General features: G+C 43.4%; 1 protein-coding gene across 2 annotated transcripts in view; it reads left to right on the plus strand.

The window, feature by feature from the left end:
• STAM2 (signal transducing adaptor molecule 2) overlaps window positions 1–18368 on the plus strand; it is a 310306-nt gene extending 291938 nt beyond the window's left edge. For both annotated transcript variants that reach the window (XM_069225179.1, XM_069225180.1), the window contains exon 14: window positions 15067–18368. In XM_069225179.1, coding sequence (XP_069081280.1) covers window positions 15067–15292 — 226 coding nt within the window. In that variant the 3' untranslated portion in view covers window positions 15293–18368. The remainder of the gene's footprint in view (window positions 1–15066) is intronic.
• The last annotated feature ends 4299 nt before the right edge of the window (window positions 18369–22667 follow it).

The following is a 22667-nucleotide window of genomic DNA, read 5'->3' on the forward strand; positions in this document are numbered from 1 at the left end:
GATTCCTTACCTTAGAATCCTCTTCAGGTGTCAGACTGGATCTGGAAAATCTTGAGCAGATCCGGAGAGAGCTTACCACTATCCACTGTTTGGATAACTTATTTGAAATTTTGTCGAATTCTTTAAAGACATTGTCTCCATGTGTTTAGAAATGTCCCTTAAAACATTTGTGGGGTTTTAAACCCTGTGGTTCTCTTCCAGGGGATCCTCATCAATAGTCATAAACATTGAATATTCCTGCCCTTGTGCGGAGACCCCGGAGCACATATAAAATACACACATATAAAGTATGAAATATGCACGAAAAATATATAAATAGCATTTTTAGTAGACATATTTTTCATACTAAACTCATATATACATGTGTAAAACAGCAATGCAGGCTATAATCATAAACAGGCTAAAATGCTTTATTTCTATGAAGTATTTTTTTTTTTTTGATCTTCATAAAATTACAATAGAGAATAAATATCTACCCAAGCCCCAAAACTGGGCTTAGGGAAATAAGCAGTAGTCATCACTAGAGAAAAAGAGAAAAAATCTACATTGAAAAACAATGGAGCATTCTTAGCCAATAGGCTGCATGCAGGTTAACACAGGAGAACCATAAAAACTTTGGCACCGTGCCTTTAAGACCCTGAGCACCTCCAGTATCCCACCATGCCTCAGGGGTGAAGGAGAGGTGACAGTTGGTTCACAGTTAGGTCAGTTCTTTTTTCCGGCTTCTTCTGAGAGGATCCTGGAGCATTGAGCTCTCAGTTTTTCTGAGTTTTTCTCAGAAAAATACTTTAAAACTGTGTTTTTTCCTGTTTTACTCGACATCTAACATCATTGTCTGAGTTTGGCAGTTTTTTCCTGACAGAAAAATGCCTTCCCTTTTTGTCAAATGCCCTTCCTGTGGGAAGAAGAAGGCCCAGTCAGATCCACACACTCTTTGTATTGTGTGCCTGCCTCAGAGTCACTGCCCTGACACTTGCAAACACTGCAAGAACATGTCAAAGAGATCTCTGAAGGACAGAGAAAAGATCAGGCTTCATGGGCTTCACGAGAGGCAGAAAACATCATCCTCTTCGCTTCCCAGGCAGCCAACAAGCCACTCTCAGGAGAGAATGGCTAGGTCGATGTCAGTAGGTAGGAAAATACCTGTTTGTTCCCCGTCGACGTCGTCGCTGCCACCATCTCACCGCCATGGATCGCCGTCGACGGCGACCCAACCGACGTCGAAGGATACGGCGTCAAGAGAAAATGGTCATCACAGGGGCATATCTCCATCGATGGCAGCCCGCCGATCGACGTCGAGCCATCACCGGCGCACACATTCGCCGCGGAAGGCCTCGCACCCCTCGACGTCAAGAGACACGACGTCGAAATCGCCACGACGGCGAGAGAGACATCCGCCGTCGGCCGCTCACCGCTCCACGTCGAGGCACACGACGGCGAGCAGGTCGAGGTCCAGAGATCGCCGTTCGACGTCAACACACTCAACGTCGAGGCAAGAACAACCGGCGGCGCTCCCTTCGACGTCAGTACAGCTGTCGACGTCGACACAGGTTTTACCTGTCTCGCAGGGAGTAGAGCATCGACATCCGCCAGCAGATAAGACCGCTCCATCTCCAGTGGTCTCCATAAGGAGTGATTCATCTCATTCGAGAGCGGCATCATCGGGGCATGTTTCACCCATCAATTTGTCACCAAGATGGCTGGAGAGCCTTAACAGGCCAGCGGCCTCCCCGGATTCGCAGTATTCACGGATATACTCTCCTACTGCCTCTCTCCCGAGAACGCCATCACCAACAGCGCGGGCAGGACGGGCTCGTTCTGCTTCTCGCCAACCGACCACGAGGCCTGGGCGCTCTGTTACAGCGCCTCGCAGCAGGTCACGTTCCCGGCGACGATCTAGGTCACGATCAGGACACAGAAGATCGCCCTCTTGGTCATCGTCAGGGTCATCCGTCGGACGATACTCCCCCACCTTAACAGATTCTCCACCAGCTAGAGTTTCACCGGTGGATGACATCACTACTTTTAATGAGGTACTTTTCAGGGGCGCACAGAAGTTAAATATAGAGGTCCCAGAACCATCAACCTCCTCATCGGTCATTTTTGAGACTCTACAACATAGAGCAGTTTCGAAAAAGCTACTGCCGCTAGTGCCTGATCTGTTGCAGCCAACCATGGACACTTTTTTGGCACCAGCCACCCTCAAATCTGCTCCTGCTAGGATTTTGAAAAAATATAAAGCGCCTGAACAAGATCCTTTATTCCTAAGAACGGATCCACTGCCGGACTCAGTAATATTGGCCGCAGCCCGAAAAACTCACTCGGTGGCATCATCCTCCACGGTCCCACCGGACAAAGAGAGCAGACATCTAGAATTTCTGGGGAGAAAAATGTGCGGTACGGCGGCATCTGTAATGAAGGTCTCCAGCGCGTCTGCACTCCTAGGCAGATATGACCGTTCTCTGTGGGACTCTCTCAACAGGTTCACAGAAAAATTACCTAGGGAAGACAGACAGGACTTCCAAGAGATCCTGCAGGAGGGATGTCTGGTATCCAACCAAGTCATCAGCTCAGCGGCGGATGGGGCAGACTTAGCTGCACATGGGTACGCACATGGAATCTGTGCAAGGAGGTCTTCCTGGTTGAGATTGACTGGTTTAAAACAGGAAGCACAACAGCGCATCCTAAATCTTCCATTCAACGGGACCTCACTGTTTGGTACCCATACGGACGAAGAAATGGCGCGCATGAAGACTGAAGTGGACACCATGAGGGCAGTAGGCCTGGAAAGGAAGAAGGACTTCAGGCGGAGGTATAGGCCTTATGACAGGCGCCTTTTCCAGCAGAGGGTTCAAACCCCTCACTGGTCCCAGAGGCCACAGCAAAGGCAGGGACGCCCTCTTTTTCAGGCTCGTAAGGCCACAAGGGAACGAGGGTCAAGTAGACCTCAACCGTCCACACCAAAAGCGCCGGCCAAGCAATGAGAACTCGCTTCCCTCAACACTGTGCACCACTCCGGTGGGGGGGAAGTATCACAGATTTTCTTCACGAGTGGCACTCTATCACAAACGACAAATGGGTGCTCAACATTGTCAAAAATGGCTACTCTCTTCTTTTCAAACAACCTCCACCACACTTACCAGCCAAATGCAATCCATCTCACTTCAGCCTATTGCGCAAAGAGGCTCTCGCCCTCTTACGAAAGAAGGCAATAGAAAAAGTTCCACTTGTGCACAGAGTAAAGGGGGTTTACTCCCGTTATTTTCTGGTGGCGAAAAAAGGCAGAGAGGGCGTTTTCAGACCGATTCTGGACTTATGGCTTCTGAACAAGTACATAAGAAAACAAAAGTTCAGGATGCTGGCTCTTCACCAGATTTTCCCTCAGCTACATCAGGGAGACTGGATGTGCTCCATCGACCTGCAGGATGCATACTTTCACATCCCGATAGTTCCCAAGCATCGGAAATTCCTGCGCTTCCAGATAGCCTCACAGCACTATCAGTTCAAAGTGCTACCATTCGGCCTGAAATCTGCCCCCCGCGTCTTCTCGAAATGTGTGGCAGTGGTAGCGGCACATCTTCGAAAATAAAAAATCTTCATCTACCCATACCTAGACGACTGGCTACTGAAAGCCTCCTCTCCGGATCAGGCGAGAACCCATCGGGACATTGTGCTCAAGGTTTTCGAGTCTCTAGGTCTTCAAGTCAACTACCAAAAGTCCACCTTGATTCCAACACAGAACCTCCACTACCTGGGAGCTATACTAAACACAGAGCTCCAAAGAGTGTATCCTTCGGAGGAACGACTATTATCAATAAAGAAAAAGTGTCAAGACCTGTTAAAATCCGACGCACCTACAGCCCGTCAGGTGACACCTCTGCTGAGCTCCATTGCATCATGCATTTCCATTGTCCCAAATGCCAGGCTGCATATGAGGCCCCTCCAAGAGGCGTTGGAGAACAACTGGAGCCAAAGGATAGGTCGCTGGGAGGACAGAGTGCGGCTGCCAATACCAGCACGTCAGTCATTGCAATGGTGGATGCACAGACCTCACCTGTCAGTAGGAGCTCCGTTTCACCAGGTAATTCCATCCGACACTCTGGTAACGGATGGTCTCTTCAAGGATGGGGGGCTCATCTAGGTCCCCTTCAAGCTCAGGGCCTGTGGTCCGACAACGAAAGGAAGAACCACATCAATCTGCTGGAGCTCAGAGCGGTCCATCTGGCTCTCAAGTCTTTTGCTCCATCGATTCAGGGGAAATCTCTCCTAATACAAACAGACAATACAACCACAATGTACTATTTGAACAGACAGGGGGGAACGAGATCCCTACCCCTATCTCGGGAGTCCCAAACAATCTGGCATTGGCTACTGGCCAGAGGAATGTCGCTTACAGCGGTTCACCTACCAGGTCAACAAAACGTGGAAGCAGACTTCCTGAGCAGACACCTAGAGGACGCCCACGATTGGGTCCTACACGGCGAAGTTGTCGAAGACATCTTCGCTCAATGGGGTCAACCTCAATTGGATCTCTTCGCAGAGGAAGTAAACAAGAAATGCCCAGACTTCGCATGCAGGTTCTACCGTCCGGGATCTCGAGGGAATGCCCTGTTGATCGACTGGTCAGGGATATTTCTCTACGCTTTTCCACCGATTCCCCTCATACTGGCAGTGATCAACAAACTTTACAGATCCAGCACCAGAATGATTCTCATAGCTCCGAAATGGCCCCGTCAATTCTGGTACACAGATCTCCTCGACCTATCGGAACAACCTCACAGGAGGCTGCCGTGCAGACCGGATCTTCTGAGCAGGATGGAGGGCAGGGTTCTGCATCCCAACCTATCCTCTCTGAGCTTGACAGCATGGCTCCTGAATTCTTGCAGTATGGGTACCTAGGGCTCTCGCAGGAGTGCATGAACATCTTGAAAGAGTCCAAACGACCTTCCACGCGACGTTCTTACGCGTTTAAGTGGAAGAGGTTCTACATATGGTGCTGTCAACAAGGTCAGAATCCCATACGGGCTCAGGAGGACGTCATATTGTCTTACTTACTCCATCTGGCAAAGTCCGGTCTGCAGGTATCATCTATTAAGGGTACATTTGTCTGCCATTACAGCCTATCGTAAGTCACCTTCTCAGGAATCCTTCTTTACGAAACCAGTAGTCAAGGATTTCTTGGAAGGTTTGAAAAAAGTTTTTCCGCCCATTCGGAGACCCTCCCCTCCATGGGAACTGAACATAGTACTGTCAAAACTTATGGGCCCTCCTTTCGAACCTATACACAAAGCCTCTTTGCAACACCTTACGTGGAAGACGGCTTTTTTGGTAGCCATTACTTCCGCGAGCAGGGTCACTGAAATTCAGGCTTTGTCATCCAAAGAACCGTACACAGTCTTTCACTACAATTGAGTAGTTCTGCGAACTCACCCTTCATTCCTACCAAAGGTGGTGTCAGAATTCCACATCAATCAGACTATTTCTCTACCGACTTTCTTCCCCAATCCGGAGACTCCGGCGGAGAAAGCGTTGCACTCCCTAGATCTGAAGAGAGTGCTAACATTTTATTTGGATAAAACAAAATTGATTAGACATTCCAACCACTTGTTTGTAAATGATGGTCATTTGAGGACAGGAGAGGCAGCATCTAAACGAACAATATCAAGATGGATAGTTTCTTGTATTGTTAATGCTTACCAGTTGGCTAACAAACAACTACTGGCGAGACCTAAAGCACATTCCACAAGGGGAAAAGCGGCTACTGCTGCCCTCCTTAACAATGTTCCAATATCTGAAATTTGTAAGGCTGCTACATGGAAGTCTGTACATACATTTACTAGACATTACTGATACATATCTATTCCTGCACTTCTATTAGACAGTCCGCAGAGTTTAGGGATGGGCTTGCTAATCTATTCAATGTTTATGACTATTGATGAGGATCTCCTGGAAGAGAAGGATAAGTTACTTACCTGTAAATCCTAGTTCTCTTCCAGGGGTATCCTCATCAAGGTCATAAACAACCCACCCTCCTCCCCGGACGCACGTCTCCTAGAAGTGCAGGACAGACTATCTTTCGAATCGGCTACACAGATTGTCACCGTAAAAAAGTACTGACCTAACTGTGAGCCAACTGTCACCTCTCCTTCACCCCTGAGGCATGGTGGGATACTGGAGGTGCTCAGGGTCTTAAAGGCACGGTGCCAAAGTTTTTATGGTTCTCCTGTGTTAACCTGCATGCAGCCTGTTGGCTAAGAATGCTCCATTGTTTTTCAATGTCGTTTTTTTTCTCTTTTTCTTTAGTGATGACTACTGCTTATTTCCCTAAGCCCAGTTTTGGGGCTTGGGTAGATATTTATTCTCTATTGTAATTTTTATAAAGATAAAAAAAAAAAAAAAAAAAAAAAACTTCATAGAAATAAAGCATTTTAGCCTGTTTATGATTATAGCCTGCATTGCTGTTTTACACATGTATATATGAGTTTAGTATGAAAAATATGTCTACTAAAAATGCTATATATATTTTTTTCGTGCATATTACATACTTTATATGTGTGTATTTTATATATGCTCCGGGGTCCCCGCACAAGGGCGGGAATATTCAATGTTTATGACTTTGATGAGGATACTCCTGGAAGAGAACTAGGATTTACAGGTAAGTAACTTATCCTTCCTGTCATATACAAATGCCTGTGACAGACCTCTATCTGGTTTGCATATGATGTCTAGAGCTGGACCACAGCTTCAAGGCCCATGAAGACTGTTGTGTCATGAATCCCAAGGCACTTCAGGAGCGATCCCTGCAGCTCCTTTTTGCCTGACGCCAGTTGACTCCATGACACTCCAGGTCCCAGATGCATGGAAGGTCCTTGGCCCGTTCCCGGAGCCATTCCCAGTGCTAGTCATCGCAACCAAAGTCGTCTTGTCAGTCACACAAGAAATCCAAAATTATGAAGTCAAAGTGCTCTTAGACTTCCCTGTGCCATTCAAAGCCATTGGATGAGGTGTGGAATGGCATCACCACTCTAAGTTCTATGTCTGGATCTGCTCTGCACCTCCCCAAATTGCCAGAGCTGGATTGACCCCTTCTCAGCTTAGGGAGTTTCTTGATGCCTCCCTACCTCTATTTGGGTGAGCTGACCTCTCTGGAGTGCCTTGGTCCTCGTGCTCAGTGGCTGCTCCAACTAGATTTCTGCCAGTGGGCCCACCCTTGGCACCAGTCAGGTCCCCTGGTTCTGTGCTGTATCCAGATTGGCTCCAGTCACAGGGCTACAACCTTCCTCAAAGCCCATTCTAGTGACATCGTTCCCAGCAGCGCCAACCTTGTCATCATACCCAATTCTGATACGAAGCTAGATTGGCATCGCCCATCACTGAATCTGTCTGGAACTCAACATTTCAGGTCAGAGCTAGGGCCATCTTTTTTTTACATGCCCTGTGACAAATATGATTGGGGAGGATCCTTATGGTTACCATAACTCCTTGGAAGAGCTCAAAAGCAAAACCAGCTAGTATGAGTAGCTGGCAGATACAGTGGTCTGGCCTCCTCCCCAGACAGTGGCTTAGTCTCTCCTATTAGTATGGCTACAGAGGAAGAGACTTCCTTTGCCAGGGTGGCTGAGGTATTGGACTTTACGCTGCCCTCAGGGGCAGTCTAAAAACATCTTGACAGAGTTGCCTCAGCCGGTAGTCACCCCCCAAAGAACCTCTCCTCTCTTTTAATGAAGTCCTACCAGATTCCCTGCTTGGGCATGAGCCAAGCCATGCACAGGGGTTCCTGTGTAAAGGACAATTGCCTACTGCCACCGCCTTCTCCTAGATATTATCTTTCCTCACTTAACGCCCCACTCTAGAGAACCTGGCATTCACCTCCAAAGTTAACCCTGGCATGTTCCCTACCACACCACCGGATAGGGAATCCAGAAGGCTGGATCCCTTTTGGCAAGAGGATTTTCTCTTCCGCCAGGCACGCACTGCGGTCGGTGAACACCTCATGCCTGTTGGGCCAATTTAGCCTCACAGTTTATGGTTCAGTTGAGCGAGTGCTACCCATGGTCTCTGAGAAAGCCTAAGCCATCCTGACCTAGGCTGGACACGACAGACTCACTGGGCTGAGCGAATGCGTAGACAGTGCCACTCAAACACCATGCCAGGCTGGGATCTACTGTTGTTTCGGATGATGTCAAGGCATCACTTATGAATGTACGCATCATTGGCACTTGCCTGTTTGGCCATAAGGCAGATTCTGAACTAGAGCACTTTAAGGACTGTAGGGCCACTCACGTGGCCCCACACCACCCCATTATGCTTTATGCCCCTTCTGTGGCTATGGTAGGGGCTACCAGCCTCGTTTATTCCTGCACAGGCAGCACACTCCCTAGTACTTTCATGGCTGTGGCTCCCACAAGCCACACAGCCATTAATCCTCCGCCTTCAAACTGCTTTAGTTTGGCCTCTTACCAACATGGGCAAGTGGTTGGTGACCAGATGCTCTGCTTTTGGCATCCGAAGAAGGTCACGGTTGCTATTCCTGCTACTATTTGTATCCAAGAAGGATAGAGGCCTCTGCCCTAATTTAGACCTGCACCCTCTCAGCTTCTTCCTGAAGAAGCAGAAATTGAAGATGCTCGCATTGGCTCAGTTCTATCTACCCAGGAGCCTGAATGGCAGCACTGGGCATGAAGGATGCCTACTTTCATATACCTGTCCTGCCTGCCCAAATCTATTAGCTGTTATTTACAATGGGCCATGAACACTTTCATTTTGGTGTGCTCCCCTTTGTCCTCACCCCTTGGGTGTTCACCAAGATGATGGTGGTCGTCGCAAAACATCAGAGATAAGGAGTTCCGGTCTTCCCCTACATCAAAAGCTGGCTATTGAAGGTGGACTCGCCCCAGGCAGTCTTCTCCTGCCTCCACACTACGGCGGACTTCCTGCATTTGCAGGAATGCACAGTAAACCTGCTGAAGTCACAGCGACTCCTTCTCAGACACTTCATTTCATACAGGGAGTGCAGAATTATTAGGCAAGTTGTATTTTTGAGGATTAATTTTATTATTGAACAACAACCATGTTCTCAATGAACCCAAAAAACTCATAAATATCAAAGCTGAATATTTTTGGAAGTAGTTTTTAGTTTGCTTTTAGTTTTAGCTATGTTAGGGGGATATCTGTGTGTGCAGGTGACTATTACTGTGCATAATTATTAGGCAACTTAACAAAAAACAAATATATACCCATTTCAATTATTTATTATTACCAGTGAAACCAATATAACATCTCAACATTCACAAATATACATTTCTGACATTCAAAAACAAAACAAAAACAAATCAGTGACCAATATAGCCACCTTTCTTTGCAAGGACACTCAAAAGCCTGCCATCCATGGATTCTGTCAGTGTTTTGACCTGTTCACCATCAACATTGCGTGCAGCAGCAACCACAGCCTCCCAGACACTGTTCAGAGAGGTGTACTGTTTTCCCTCCTTGTAAATCTCACATTTGATGATGGACCACAGGTTCTCAATGGGGTTCAGATCAGGTGAACAAGGAGGCCATGTCATTAGATTTCCTTCTTTTATACCCTTTCTTGCCAGCCACGCTGTGGAGTACTTGGACGCGTGTGATGGAGCATTGTCCTGCATGAAAATCATGTTTTTCTTGAAGGATGCAGACTTCTTCCTGTACCACTGCTTGAAGAAGGTGTCTTCCAGGAACTGGCAGTAGGACTGGGAGTTGAGCTTGACTCCATCCTCAACCCGAAAAGGCCCCACAAGCTCATCTTTGATGCTACCAGCCCAAACCAGTACTCCACCTCCACCTTGCTGGCGTCTGAGTCGGACTGGAGCTCTCTGCCCTTTACCAATCCAGCCACGGGCCCATCCATCTGGCCCATCAAGACTCACTCTCATTTCAACAGTCCATAAAACCTTAGAAAAATCAGTCTTGAGATATTTCTTGGCCCAGTCTTGACGTTTCAGCTTGTGTGTCTTGTTCAGTGGTGGTCGTCTTTCAGCCTTTCTTACCTTGGCCATGTCTCTGAGTATTGCACACCTTGTGCTTTTGGGCACTCCAGTGATGTTGCAGCTCTGAAATATGGCCAAACTGGTGGCAAGTGGCATCGTGGCAGCTGCACGCTTGACTTTTCTCAGTTCATGGGCAGTTATTTTGCGCCTTGGTTTTTCCACACGCTTCTTGCGACCCTGTTGACTATTTTGAATGAAACGCTTGATTGTTCGATGATCACGCTTCAGAAGCTTTGCAATTTTAAGAGTGCTGCATCCCTCTGCAAGATATCTCTCTATTTTTGACTTTTCTGAGCCTGTCAAGTCCTTCTTTTGACCCATTTTGCCAAAGGAAAGGAAGTTGCCTAATAATTATGCACACCTGATATAGGGTGTTGATGTCATTAGACCACACCCCTTCTCATTACAGAGATGCACATCACCTAATATGCTTAATTGGTAGTAGGCTTTCGAGCCTATACAGCTTGGAGTAAGACAACATGCATGAAGAGGATGATGTGGTCAAAATACTCATTTGCCTAATAATTCTGCACTCCCTGTATTAGCTGTTCTGGGACCTCATCGCCTTCGGCATCCTACTAGTAACACATGCCAGGTGGCGTATGTAGGCTTTGCAGTTGGACCTGAGTCCCAGTGTGCGCAGCATCAGGGGAATCTCACCGACCTGATCCAGATTTCAGAGGTAACGGCAAAAGACTTGCAGTGGTAGCTGATGAACCACAATTGGGTCTGCAGCAGACCCCTTTCCCTTCCCCAACCAGAACTGATAGATGCATCTCTTGTGGGCTGGGGCAGCCATCTTGGAGAGGGGCGATCAGAGGACTTTGGTCCCTGGCGATATCTCCGCTCCAAATCATCCTGTAGGAGTACAGCGCAATTTGGCTGGCAATGAAAGCCTTTCTTTCTTCCATCAAGGGACGGCTGTTCCAGGTGTTCTCTGTCAAAACTACTTCCATGTTGTATTGCAACAATCAGGGACAGTGGAAATCGGGGACCCTGTGTCAAGAGGGACATGCCTGGAATGTCAGGACATATTCCTAGTGGTTCAACATCTGGTGGGCTGTCTGAAAGCCAGAGCAGAGTAGCGCAGCCGACGATACATAGCGAATCACAAATGACATCTCCATTTGGGAGGTAGTGCAAGGTCTCTTTAGAGATTGCGTAGGACCTTGGTTAGATCTATTTGCCACCGCCAAGAATGTGCAGCCAAGTTTCCCTCAATCAAGACAGTATCAAGAGAGTGTGAGCCTGCCCATGGTACAAATTTTTGGCTTGGTGCGCTCCCAAAATTTGAATCCCCCCTGTCTGCACCTTTATCTGAGATGTTATTTGTTCTTTTATTTCTTTAGCCCAGCAAGGCTTTACATTGGGCACAGTTAAAAGGGCACCTTTCAGCCATATCAGCTTTCTTGCAGCTGCCAGATCAGCTCCTCCTCCTCAAGTCACCTGTTGTGACCAGTTTTCTCAACGTTCTCCAAGACATCTTTCTCCTAAATCCTTCATCATGCGTCAATGGGACCTGAACTTGGTTTTGCCTTTTTTGATGTTCTATCATTTGCGCCTAAACATAGCTGCACTCTGCATCTCTTCTCCATCAAAACTGCCCTTCTTGTGCCATTAGTCGACCAGGAGGGTTAGCGAACTGCAGGCTCTCCGTGCAACTTCTTTTCACAACCTTTTTCCCCAAATAAACTGGTTCTAGGAAATGTGCCTCTTTCCTACCAAAAGTGGTGTCACCCTTTCATGCAGTCCAAACCACCACACTGCCTATGTTCTTTGCTCCATCTCACCTTTTCATGGAGGAGGAGAGACTCCACTGCCTGGGCCTAAAAACGTTATTATTCTACATTGATTTTACCAAGGAGTTTCAAGTGGACAATAACTGGTCATTGAGTTAGAGCAAAGAAGGGAAAGGCCATGCAAAAAAAGGACCATCTCAAGATGTTGTGCTCTGACTTAAGATTTGCTATGCGATAGCCAAGAAGCAACCCCCTAAGGGTTTGAAAGAAATGCCTCTTTTTGTATGGCCACCTCCAAGCTTTGAACTGGTTGTTGTTTTTTCGACTCTGCAAGTACAGACCTCAGTGCTTGTGCCCTTATCCATAAACTGGTAGATCAAATTGACTTTTACCAAATTGGCTGAGCCAGCCTACCTGTAAGTCCCTAATAAATGGTATCCAGGGCGTGTAAGATAAAGGTTCTTGCAGGGATTGCAGCGCTGGTTGTGCCACCCTGGGTGGGGCTTCACTATAACAGGACTCTGTCTGCCATTTGCAGAGTGGAAGATCATTTTAACTGCTGGCCAGATTTCGCCATTTAAGATAGTGATAAAGCCAGACTTACCCCCGGTATATGTGTATGTCACTCCTATGGCAGGCATATCATGTCCTAAGGCAGGGTGCAACCATATCCCATGGGCAGAACATATAACTTTAGATCTTTTGACAGTGAAGCCACTGAACTTTATTTTTTTTGCTGTGGAAAACCTTGGTCGCCCAGTTGGCGAGTGCAGATACACACGCTGACCTCCTCAGCTATGCTAACCCTGGGATAGTGCAACCGAAGTGGGTCATCCAAAGTATCAAGCGGCTTGTTACATTGTCTGACTTTATTCTCTGGTTGAAATTAATGTAACAAGTTGCAGTGTGTAATTTTGAGCAAAATTGCCATTTTGTTGCCTTCATTTCCCTGTGCCCATACTGGTTGCACATCTGGGTCCTGTAGCAGAGACCGCTTTCTGTCCTCCCGGGGAGATGTGCTAACGACTCCCAGGAAAGGAGAAAATAGGGGCCTGCTCTGGAACAAGGTGTTTCCTCCCTCCTGCAGGAAGCCACGCTCGTGCTGGCTCAAAATGTGAGCTTCAAAGAATAAGCAGCCTTCGAAGGGCATATGGGTAGCAGTTGGCAGAAGGGCTACTCTGTTGTTCAGTTTGACAGGCTGGCACCTAGGACAGGAGAGGACAAACCAATTGCCAAACGGGTTTTCCACTGGCATGTAGTCCCCTTGGGTTCTCCATATTGGAAGAGGACGGAATGGTGCATCCCAGGCTGCACAGGTGCCCACTTAGCAGTAAGAGGTCATCAGTAGGTAGGGAACCTGGTAGCCCATTGGCTAACAACCCATCCTGCCGTGAAGGCGTTTTCTGAATGCAAGTAAGGCACCCCTAATTGAGATCTCAACTGGACTGGAAGAAGGGCTGAAGGACTGCCCTTCTGCACCTTGGAACTAGCAGAGAAAGTCTATACTAACGTGGACTGCACTTATCGAACCTGGTGGCTGCCTGCTGTGTCCTGCTTAAGGGTTAGTCATCTCCAGAGCACAGATAAAGCCAAGAGAGACTTCAAGGGTCAGTGAGCTGGCTTCCTGTTAACAGCAGAGATAAACAACAACTGACAACTGCTGAGACAAGTTGGTGGCCACCACCACAGTGCAACACCAAGGACAGGACCCGAAACACAAAGTTGCACCCAAGTTCACTGAAACTGACGGTGTTGTCGAAGTGCAACTGGGACCTCCCCAACAGGACGAGTTATTGATCTGGGAAGCATTGGCCTGTGATGGAATAACTGGGTGAACAGTAGTCTGCCAGCACCAAGAGGACTTCATAGGACATTGACCCTGTAACAGGGTCCACCTCACCCCCTTCATGGACTGAGGAATAGTTGCAGGAATACCTCCATCAAGCATATTGCATCCACAGCATCCTTTCTGAACATCTTCAGGATCCTTCATCTTTTGCATTAGGACCACTTCCATAGGAAAGCCCTGCAAAGGATGAAACTTTTTTATAAACTGACCATGCTTGCTCGCGGTTGAGTGAAATAACTTGTTGTACTATATCTCGTAAATTCTACATCTCCAGAACCCACCAGTGGATTCATTTTTCGTTACGAGGTCTAAAAATGCATTCTATATTTACAATTTGGTGTCAGGGTTCTACTCCAATTGTTTTGATGATGTTTAGATGTTTTTCACTTGTTACTTTGTGTAAGTCTTGCTGCCCAGAGCCACAGCTACCTAGAGTTGAGCTGAAAGTTTCACAAACTAAACCTAGGTGTCCTGAACGGTTCGGTAAATGTATTACAGGGTGAGGTCGCACAACCGCACTGTATAAAACACTGCATTTCCTGACAGGGCTTATGTACTCATTCCACCAAAGCAAAGGCTGCGACTACTGCATTAGCTTGGAGAGTTCCTGCCCTGGACATCTGTCAGGGTGTGACGTCGGCATCACTGCACATGCTTACCAAGCACTACTGCCTGGACAGTCAGGACCGTATTGATAGGCACTTTGCCCGTAAGGTCCGTCGGAACTTCCTGGTCCAAATCTCTTCACAGACCCACCTCTGGGGGGTACTGCCTGGGTTTATATTCTAAAGGTAGGAATATGCAACTAGAAATCTCTATCAGATAAACAAGTTACCTTCAGTCGTGCCTTATCTGGTTGATAGTCTGTCTAGCTGCAGGTTCCTTCCTCCCCACTTTGTGAACAGATTTCTCTACATAGGGTGACCCTTGTAAGTCCTTAGTGTCTGCACACTGGTCCATTAGCATCCTGTCATGACTGTGTGCTTTTGGCGCAGAAATGTCACAAAAAGAAAGTGATCTCAGTGTGCTGGGGTGGCAACTATATAGGCACAGCGCACATCACTTCCAGCGTGGACAATGACACAGAGCCAAATAGCAGCACCTACCGTATCGCTGAGGTACTGCTCAAGATTTTCAATATTCAGTCTGGCACTTGGGGAATAGTCTAAGGAAAGGAATCTGCAGCCATATAAAGTCTCTTCTAGAACTTGTTCTTCAGCTACCGCCCTAACTTTACATCATGATTTTTTTGCATCACATTCGTATCCAGTTGATTGTTTTTTGACAATCATAGCGTTCAGTAAATGTTATATTTAAAACCAGTTACAAGGTGAGTATATGTGCCAAGCACTACTAATACTTTAAGAAAAATAAACATAATTATTGGTGGTTCTTAAAATAATTTCTGCCGCTTTTAAAATGTATAAACTTTATTTTATTTCTTTAACAGCACTGTGCATGATTCAATTTCACATACCTCCTATATGAACCAGAGTGGAGGCCTACAGTCAACAGTGGGTGCACCAGCATACACACAGCACATGGGAGTGCCAGTGGAAATGCCTAACTATCAGACCGCTGCTTCGAACTTCCCACAAGTAGCAGGCTATCCAATGGCAGTAACTACTCATTCGGCTCAACAACCTGCAAATTACTATCAGCAGCCTCTCCTCTGAAATTTAGACTTGCCCATATTCTTGAAATATGTTTGCTTCTTATCTTATGAATTATAGCGCCAGAGATAGAATTGGCAAGTTTACCTAGGACCATGAACGCAATTGCACCACAACATTATGAAGTGGACATTTTCAGGTGAAATTGCCCCCGAGGTAAAGTATAATTTCTCTGAAGGGCCTCGTTACAAGAAATGTCAATGTTTGTAAGCCGGCAGAGCCATGTTTTTGTTCGATGAAGGTTGATTACGAATTGTACACCTGTACCTGTGGCAAAGAAGGCAAATAATTTGGTGATATTTCTGCTTTATTTGCAGCTTCAATTAGACATTTGCAGTACAAGATTTCAAAGATGACTAAGGACTTTCCAATTTTCAAGTAGATAATAAATATTCTTTTTAGTGAAGTGCACAACTATTTGTTAAATTACATCAATTAAAGTCATTAGATTAAAATGTTGCTAACAATTTGTTTGTGTTACACCACCAATACTGTGATAATTGGGTTTCCCCGAATGTTATCTTTATACACTCAGATCTGGAAAAGGGTGTCAATAGTAATATTTTATTACAGTAATACTGCATAACTTTATGCTCACAACTTATTATACAGCTAGTATACAAAGACTCTGTCTGACTGCACCCTGTAGAGTATTTTGAAGTTTGAAGAAGCAGGACAGGATGCTTTTCTTTTGTACCCAACCAGGTGATTTGCGTGGTATTCTGCTCCTAGTTTTTGCATTGTCATGTTTTTTGCACCTGGCTACTTGTAGGATTATCATTGTAAAAGTAGGTGTCTGGCACCTACCCCCTTTACTCTTCTTTTAAGATTTCTTTCTCTTTGGAGCAATATAATGCTAATACCTGTCCTGCAGACAGAGAGAAACCATTTTCCAGGTGATATAATAATACATTGTTCTTTTCAAGTAAAAGTCTTCTTCAAAGAGGTTCAAATCCAGTGTCAAGTGCAAATGATGCCCCCAGCTTGAAAGAGGTGTGCCATGGACTATTAATCTGGCATTTGTTACTGATGTGTATATACAGAGCTGTCCTATCTTTACTATGTTTCTTTCATGCCACAAGATTTTGCCAGAGGCAGAGCTCAGTCTGGTACTACCTTCTTTTTTTCAAGTATCTTCCCCCAACAGCAGATTTTATCTAGTATTGAAATGTGAACTTTTATGTTTGGAATCCCCACCTCTGAATTCATTGGAGGGTTAGGAACCCACTAGATGATAATTCTGACACCTGTTATTGAGCGACTGTCTTCCTCTTCTATGAGAGGTTGGCTGACTCTTTTGCTTAGTTGATGTTAGATAATGTTATATAAAGGTTCTTTCTCGCGCTGCACTGCTGTACAATTTTGTATGTTTTTTTTTTTTTTTTTTTAACTTCTTTCTCCTGCAACAGGAAATGGTGGTGTTATTGCTAGATCAGTTGCAATGCATGAATCCACAGACTTGGAGAACCATACTACATCATCTTCGCAGTAGCAACTAGAAAATGCTATACTTAAAAGAATGCAACTACTGCTAAGTTTTAAGATGGATATGCTGGGTGAAATTCCACAGTAAACACAACCTCTGCCATCTAATTTTCAATTTGAATTTTGAAGTTTGGTGGTTGAAGTTAGAACTTTGTGCTTGTGCTTCACTCCAAAAGGCTCTTAAGTTGTTAAACATAAGACTTCGTTATCTGTGTATACTCAGTTACAATAGCTCTGTCCCTTTAACTTCTCCCCATATTCTGGAATTATTCATGGATGTCCCATGTCTGTAAAAAGCCTTACACAATTATATAATCACCCGCAATAGTTAACTATTTGTCATCCCTTGCTTAAATTGAACTGCTTTTTTATTTATTTGGTGTTAATCTATGGGAAATCATCACATTCATATAGCACATACATCTTTTATGGTAAGTACTGCTGTGCCTGGTTGCCTTTGCAACATAGCCGCAGTCTTTGGTGGCCCCTGATGAGTTGCAGATATTTTGTTATGGCATGTTTTCTTCAGATGCCAGGAGAAAGAAGACATTGCACAGAACGGCTTAATCTAACAGCATCAGCAGTTAATTTATCACCTTCCCAACACTGATTCAGTTTTCCCATGTAGCATGGATAGATTCACAGAGATGCTCTCACAAATAATAATAAAATTGCATGTGTAAATGATAGTGGCAGATTTTATGGCTGTCTCCATTTGGGAAGATTGACACATTGACGTTTTGTTGCCTTTTGCCTTCCATTTACCACCATTAACATCTCCCTTATTTTTACCTGCAACATAGAGTTTAATCGTGCCTGACATTCCTTTAAGTGCAGAGCGTCCCTCTAGAAGCTAAATATTCTAATGTAAGAGAATGTGTAGGTCACCACAATTATTTAATCTTACTCTCACTGTAGATGTACCTAATGTAGTATCAGATCCATAGGCTTGCTTTCAGTCAAATTGTCACATGTATCTTTTTCTCACAAAAAATAACTGCATCAGTTTTGTCATCCATGTGCTTTTTGATTTCATTTACACTGATTCTTTGCGTTGGTGTCATGATGTTTGATCCTGCATACATTTTTTCATATTCTCTGTGAACCCGTTTCGTAATTTATACTATTTTTTCTTCTGGGCATTCATATTAGTTCCACAAATCTCTTTAAAGTCTAAAGAGGTTTGAAATATATTTGAAAGAATTTCTCAATTCAGGTTGATTGTAGCATGTGCCATTAGGTAATTAAAGTACGGTAATTATGGATTCTCATAGTTTTGTTATGGAGTCGACATAGTAACCTTTCAAAGGTTATTTTGGTACCAGGTCTGGTACCCATTCAGAAGATTACCCTGCCATCCCAATTACAGTAGTCGAACCAGGATCAATAATTAGCTCAATGAATCATTTGCTACAAGAAATCTCTGGTCCCTATTTCTCTATTACGATTTTTCTCTTTGTAAACTTTAAATCAAAGGGAGGTCTATTTCTCTTCCTCCTTATCACGTTGGTTCTTGATGTTAATGTATTCCAAGTTTGAGAACTAGGCTCTGGGCATTAGATTTGAGTCTTGTCTTAGTGAGGCTTTGCAATTTAAAAAAAAAAAAATTCACCATTATCGTCTTCTAACCCGAGTTGTAAAAGTTGCATTATGTTTTACTAGAGCTCAAAGCGAATCTTTTGCTGTGAAAGATTTGTCTTGTAGCTTTTCAAGGCTATTTGCATCTTAAGTGACAAATAGTAATTTTTTGCCTGAACAGTGCACAACTCCTGTCTACATAGAAGTTTTACTACTCACCTCTGGGACTTGGTCCTTGCTCAGAGATCTCTTCTGGTGTAAGTCATTACTCTCAAGAGAATACAAAGGTCTGTGTGCTAAGCAGGTTAAGTCAATTTTTTTTGTGTCATATAGAAATCAAAAATATGAATGTTGTGACTTACTGGCTGAGTAGCGTCCACTACAATCCATAAGGCCTCTCAGAGACTTGTTGACATTACATTCACCCCTGCTATTTTCCTTGTGATGGAGGTTTTTTATTTTGTGGTTATTGTCTTCCGGCTGTCCTTTGTGCAATGGTTTACTACTGTTATCAAAGTGAAATTTGCTTGTATCCCTAGTGCTTGTATTTATTCTTCATACCAAAAACACTTTATTTCTCTATCACCCTAAAAATCACCTTACGCTTACAAAATACTTTAAGAAAAGTACTTTTGAAAACTTAAAATGACCAATTCCTGTCCATTAGGCTGTGATTTGCAAGTAATTTTATTTATGGGTTCTCTGCCTCCAAAAATAATGAAGCACGGAACTATACTAAATTACTTCTTTCTTGCAAGTGAAGTGGTAAATTTTAGACAAATCTGTGTTATTCTAGATTGTGTTTAAGATGGTGAACATCTGTATTAAATTGGAACGTCTGAAATGTTGAACAATTCACATTGAGAACAGTTAAAGTGTTGACTCTGGAAAATGGCTAGCAATATAATTATTCATTGATTTTGATGTGTATAAATTTGTCTGAGTGTCATTTTGTCCAGTTTAGTGCTGCTGTCCTAATGTGCGATTAAGGACCTTATTACAAGTTCCTCAGAAAATGGTGTAAATAAATTAGGGACTTGGAATTTCAGATTCCAGCAGGTATACCTGCATGTTTCCAGAGATGATGTTATTTCTTCTGAATGAGGATTAACATCCGGACTCGGAGAAAACTGCGGCCAATCCTCCCTGCCCAAATCTGCATACATTTACCACATGCTTGGACAGGTGGTAAATGTGTTTGGGTGCCTTTTCTGTGGGCTGTAGGGTGGGGCGACAGGAAGGCAGAGCAACTTAGCTTCAGTTGAGGAGGATTTCTATGTACCTGTGTTGCGGTATGAGAGGTAACCGATACCGGGATAAGCAGATACCACAGCCCTCAAGGCTCTGCTGTCCCCAACCCTGGAATATTAGGTCTGGGAAATTTCAGGTCTGGAGTTTACAGGCCTGATATTGCCGGGCCTGGAGATGCCAGGAAACTTAAAATTGCTGTATCCTCCTCGGGGATACTTCTCCATGCAGCTTGTTATGACAGTCTAAATGTGGCGAAGTGCTGTCTGAACTGGTTTTATTTTTTTCAATTTTCATAATTCTGTGTTTGATGTAGTGTTCATAGGTTTTCATTTTTTTAACTGTCCCCACTGCTTCATTTATGTGATTTGGCTAAAATCAATCACATAATGAGACCCATGTTTGTGCGTGCTTGTCTTGTGGATATTGTATGTTAGCTCTTTACTTGTCTTGTGGTTATTTTATGTTCGCTCACTACATCTTTGTTTAGTTTTTCTTTGGTCAGTTTCTCACAGGCTTCTCAGTTCTACTGTTTAGCATCCAGGGCATTGTACTTAGACAAAAGAAAAAGGGAGGGTTGGTTGCATTTGAAGCAGGCACTCCGAGGTAGGCAATCGATCCCAGTTATCACCTGTAAAGTTGAATTTACTCTCTTTAAACTGAACAGTGCAGAAGCATGACCTTTTTGACAGTATATATATATATATATATATATATATATATATATATATATATATATATACACACAAGATGTCAATTGGTACTGAGTGGGACATAAAATACATTTTTCCTTAACTTAGTTGTATTTTTTTTTTCTTTTTTTTTTGGTTGTGCACATACATATGTGCTCGTTTTTATGTAAAATGTACCCTTTTTTATAGGTAGCATAAAAGTGGTTCAGTTTCTCTTCATAAAGTTCAGTATTCTAGGCAACAAGTGACGATTTTATAGTGGAAGAGCCATAACAATGGCAAATTATATGGACCGATTTATTTTACCTCTTGGTCTATTTTTGCGAGATTTGGGTGCACTGCAAATCTTTGATTAAAAATGCCTCTTTATAGTAACTGTTATGTTTTATGCAAAACTTGAATTTGATTATCAATGGAGCGTGGCACTCATGCCTATCAGTTGGCCTGTCTACCTGTCCAGCTTAAAAAACACAAACGTTCCTTAATTTCCCGCACATATTTATCTGCTAGGGCTTTCTGCCCGAGCCTTGTTGGGAAACGTTCTTTTGCATTTACAAACCTTCTTAATGCTAGTCTGTCCGTGGGATATGCTTCAGTCTGCCCCCTACTTGTATTGCAAACCTTGTTGTTTTGAGGGGAAGACTTTACTCCTATACGTTTCGTCCCTTGGCAAAATATGGATATATCCACTAAATTTAGTTCTTAATTTCTTTGGTGTGCTTTACTTGCGTGATTAAACATCAGTGATGCAGATGGCCGATTTAGTTAACCCTAATCCTTTTCTGTATAGAAACACGTGAGAGAACTCTACAGCGTTGATAATACGCTCAATCAATTCCATCAAAAAAGATTCATTTACATAAGTTGGATCTATGGCTTTCACAGTGCAAACTAGGTTCTCTGCATGTCTGAAGGCCCTGAGATGAAAGTTTAAAATGGATAAATGTTTCCTTGACTCTAAACTTAGCTGGCTAGTTGAGTATAGCTTGACTACTGTTGGTGCAAATGGGAACTATATATTTTAACAAATTCTCATTTAGTGATAAAGGCAACAGTAATTACCCCACAAACGCACTGAGCTCTTATATTTTCTCAAGATGTTAAATGCTTAGCTCTGGTATATTTGCACATTGCTTCCTCATTTTCACCTAGCTCCTAACATAACCATATTTATATGTTTTTAATATAATATGTATAGCTACATTTTTAAAGGGGAAACATAGTGCATAATAATATCTTTGATACATACAGCAACTTGTTTGTGTGCATGGAACCATGTTGCATTTCTATATGTGATTTAGATGTGTAATACATTTTTTAAAAGAAACTCAGTAAATACCTAAAGTTGTGTGTTCTGGCTCTGAAAACAACACCCTCTTGTTCGTCTTCAGTATTGTGTCCAGACAATAGTTTTGTAAAATATGTTCCCATAACATTGCTAGTGATATGCTGTGAATGGCTCTTGCAAAGAGCTGCATAACTAGCTTGGATTATTTTTCCAGTGGATGGCTGTGCTTTGGGTGAGAAGTGTAGGCTTTACCTGGAAAGACTAGGTAAATAAGGTTTCCTCTCGAGTACAAACGCATGTTAGGAAACTTCTTCCTTAATTGTGATCTGTTGTGTTATTTCTGTTTCATCTTTTCATGTTAGTTGTTTATAGATGTATGAAATTCTAAATATGGCATCATTAAAAATATTTAACATATTTCCTTGGTTTTAGAAAAAATAAACCCATATGTTTAAATATCTGCAGTTTAAATTGTTTGTGCTCTAACATCATTCTTTTTTTTGTCCTAAACCATATGTTCATTTGTTTGAGAATTCTCATATACCATAAATTGCTGTTAAAATATACAAATAAAGTTTAATTTGTTTCCTATGTATTTGGAGTATAAATAAGCACCTTGTACTTCATAATGGCCTGTTGGTTACATAAAACTTTGATTCACACTTTTCTAGAAGTATTTTACTAAATGGGCAGTATAAATAATGTGTATAGACATTTGTTTTGTTTGTATAATATGATATTTCCTTTAACAAGAAAAAATGTGTGTATAGGGCTAATTCAGGCATAATTCCTTTCTTGTAAACTACTGCATCAAACCTCTGTAAATAGTGTAATATTGCTGGAACTGGTTATGAAAAAATAAGACGGTTACTGGATTTTTTTGCTCTTTTAATTGATATATTTATTTTAGGTTTGGACATCATTAAAATATATCATACCAAAAATTATTTCTTGAGATTTTTAATTTTTCTTTTTCAATCATTTTAATAGTTACCAGAAAACATATCAGTTTTATGGCTCTGAATGGCAATGGTGGCCAGTGTTAAATGCCATGTTTTTCTTTCTTTCTTTGCAGTATTCTGAAACT

The sequence above is a fragment of the Pleurodeles waltl genome, chromosome 3_1 (assembly GCF_031143425.1).
Source record: "Pleurodeles waltl isolate 20211129_DDA chromosome 3_1, aPleWal1.hap1.20221129, whole genome shotgun sequence".
Taxonomy (NCBI): Eukaryota; Metazoa; Chordata; class Amphibia; order Caudata; family Salamandridae; genus Pleurodeles; species Pleurodeles waltl.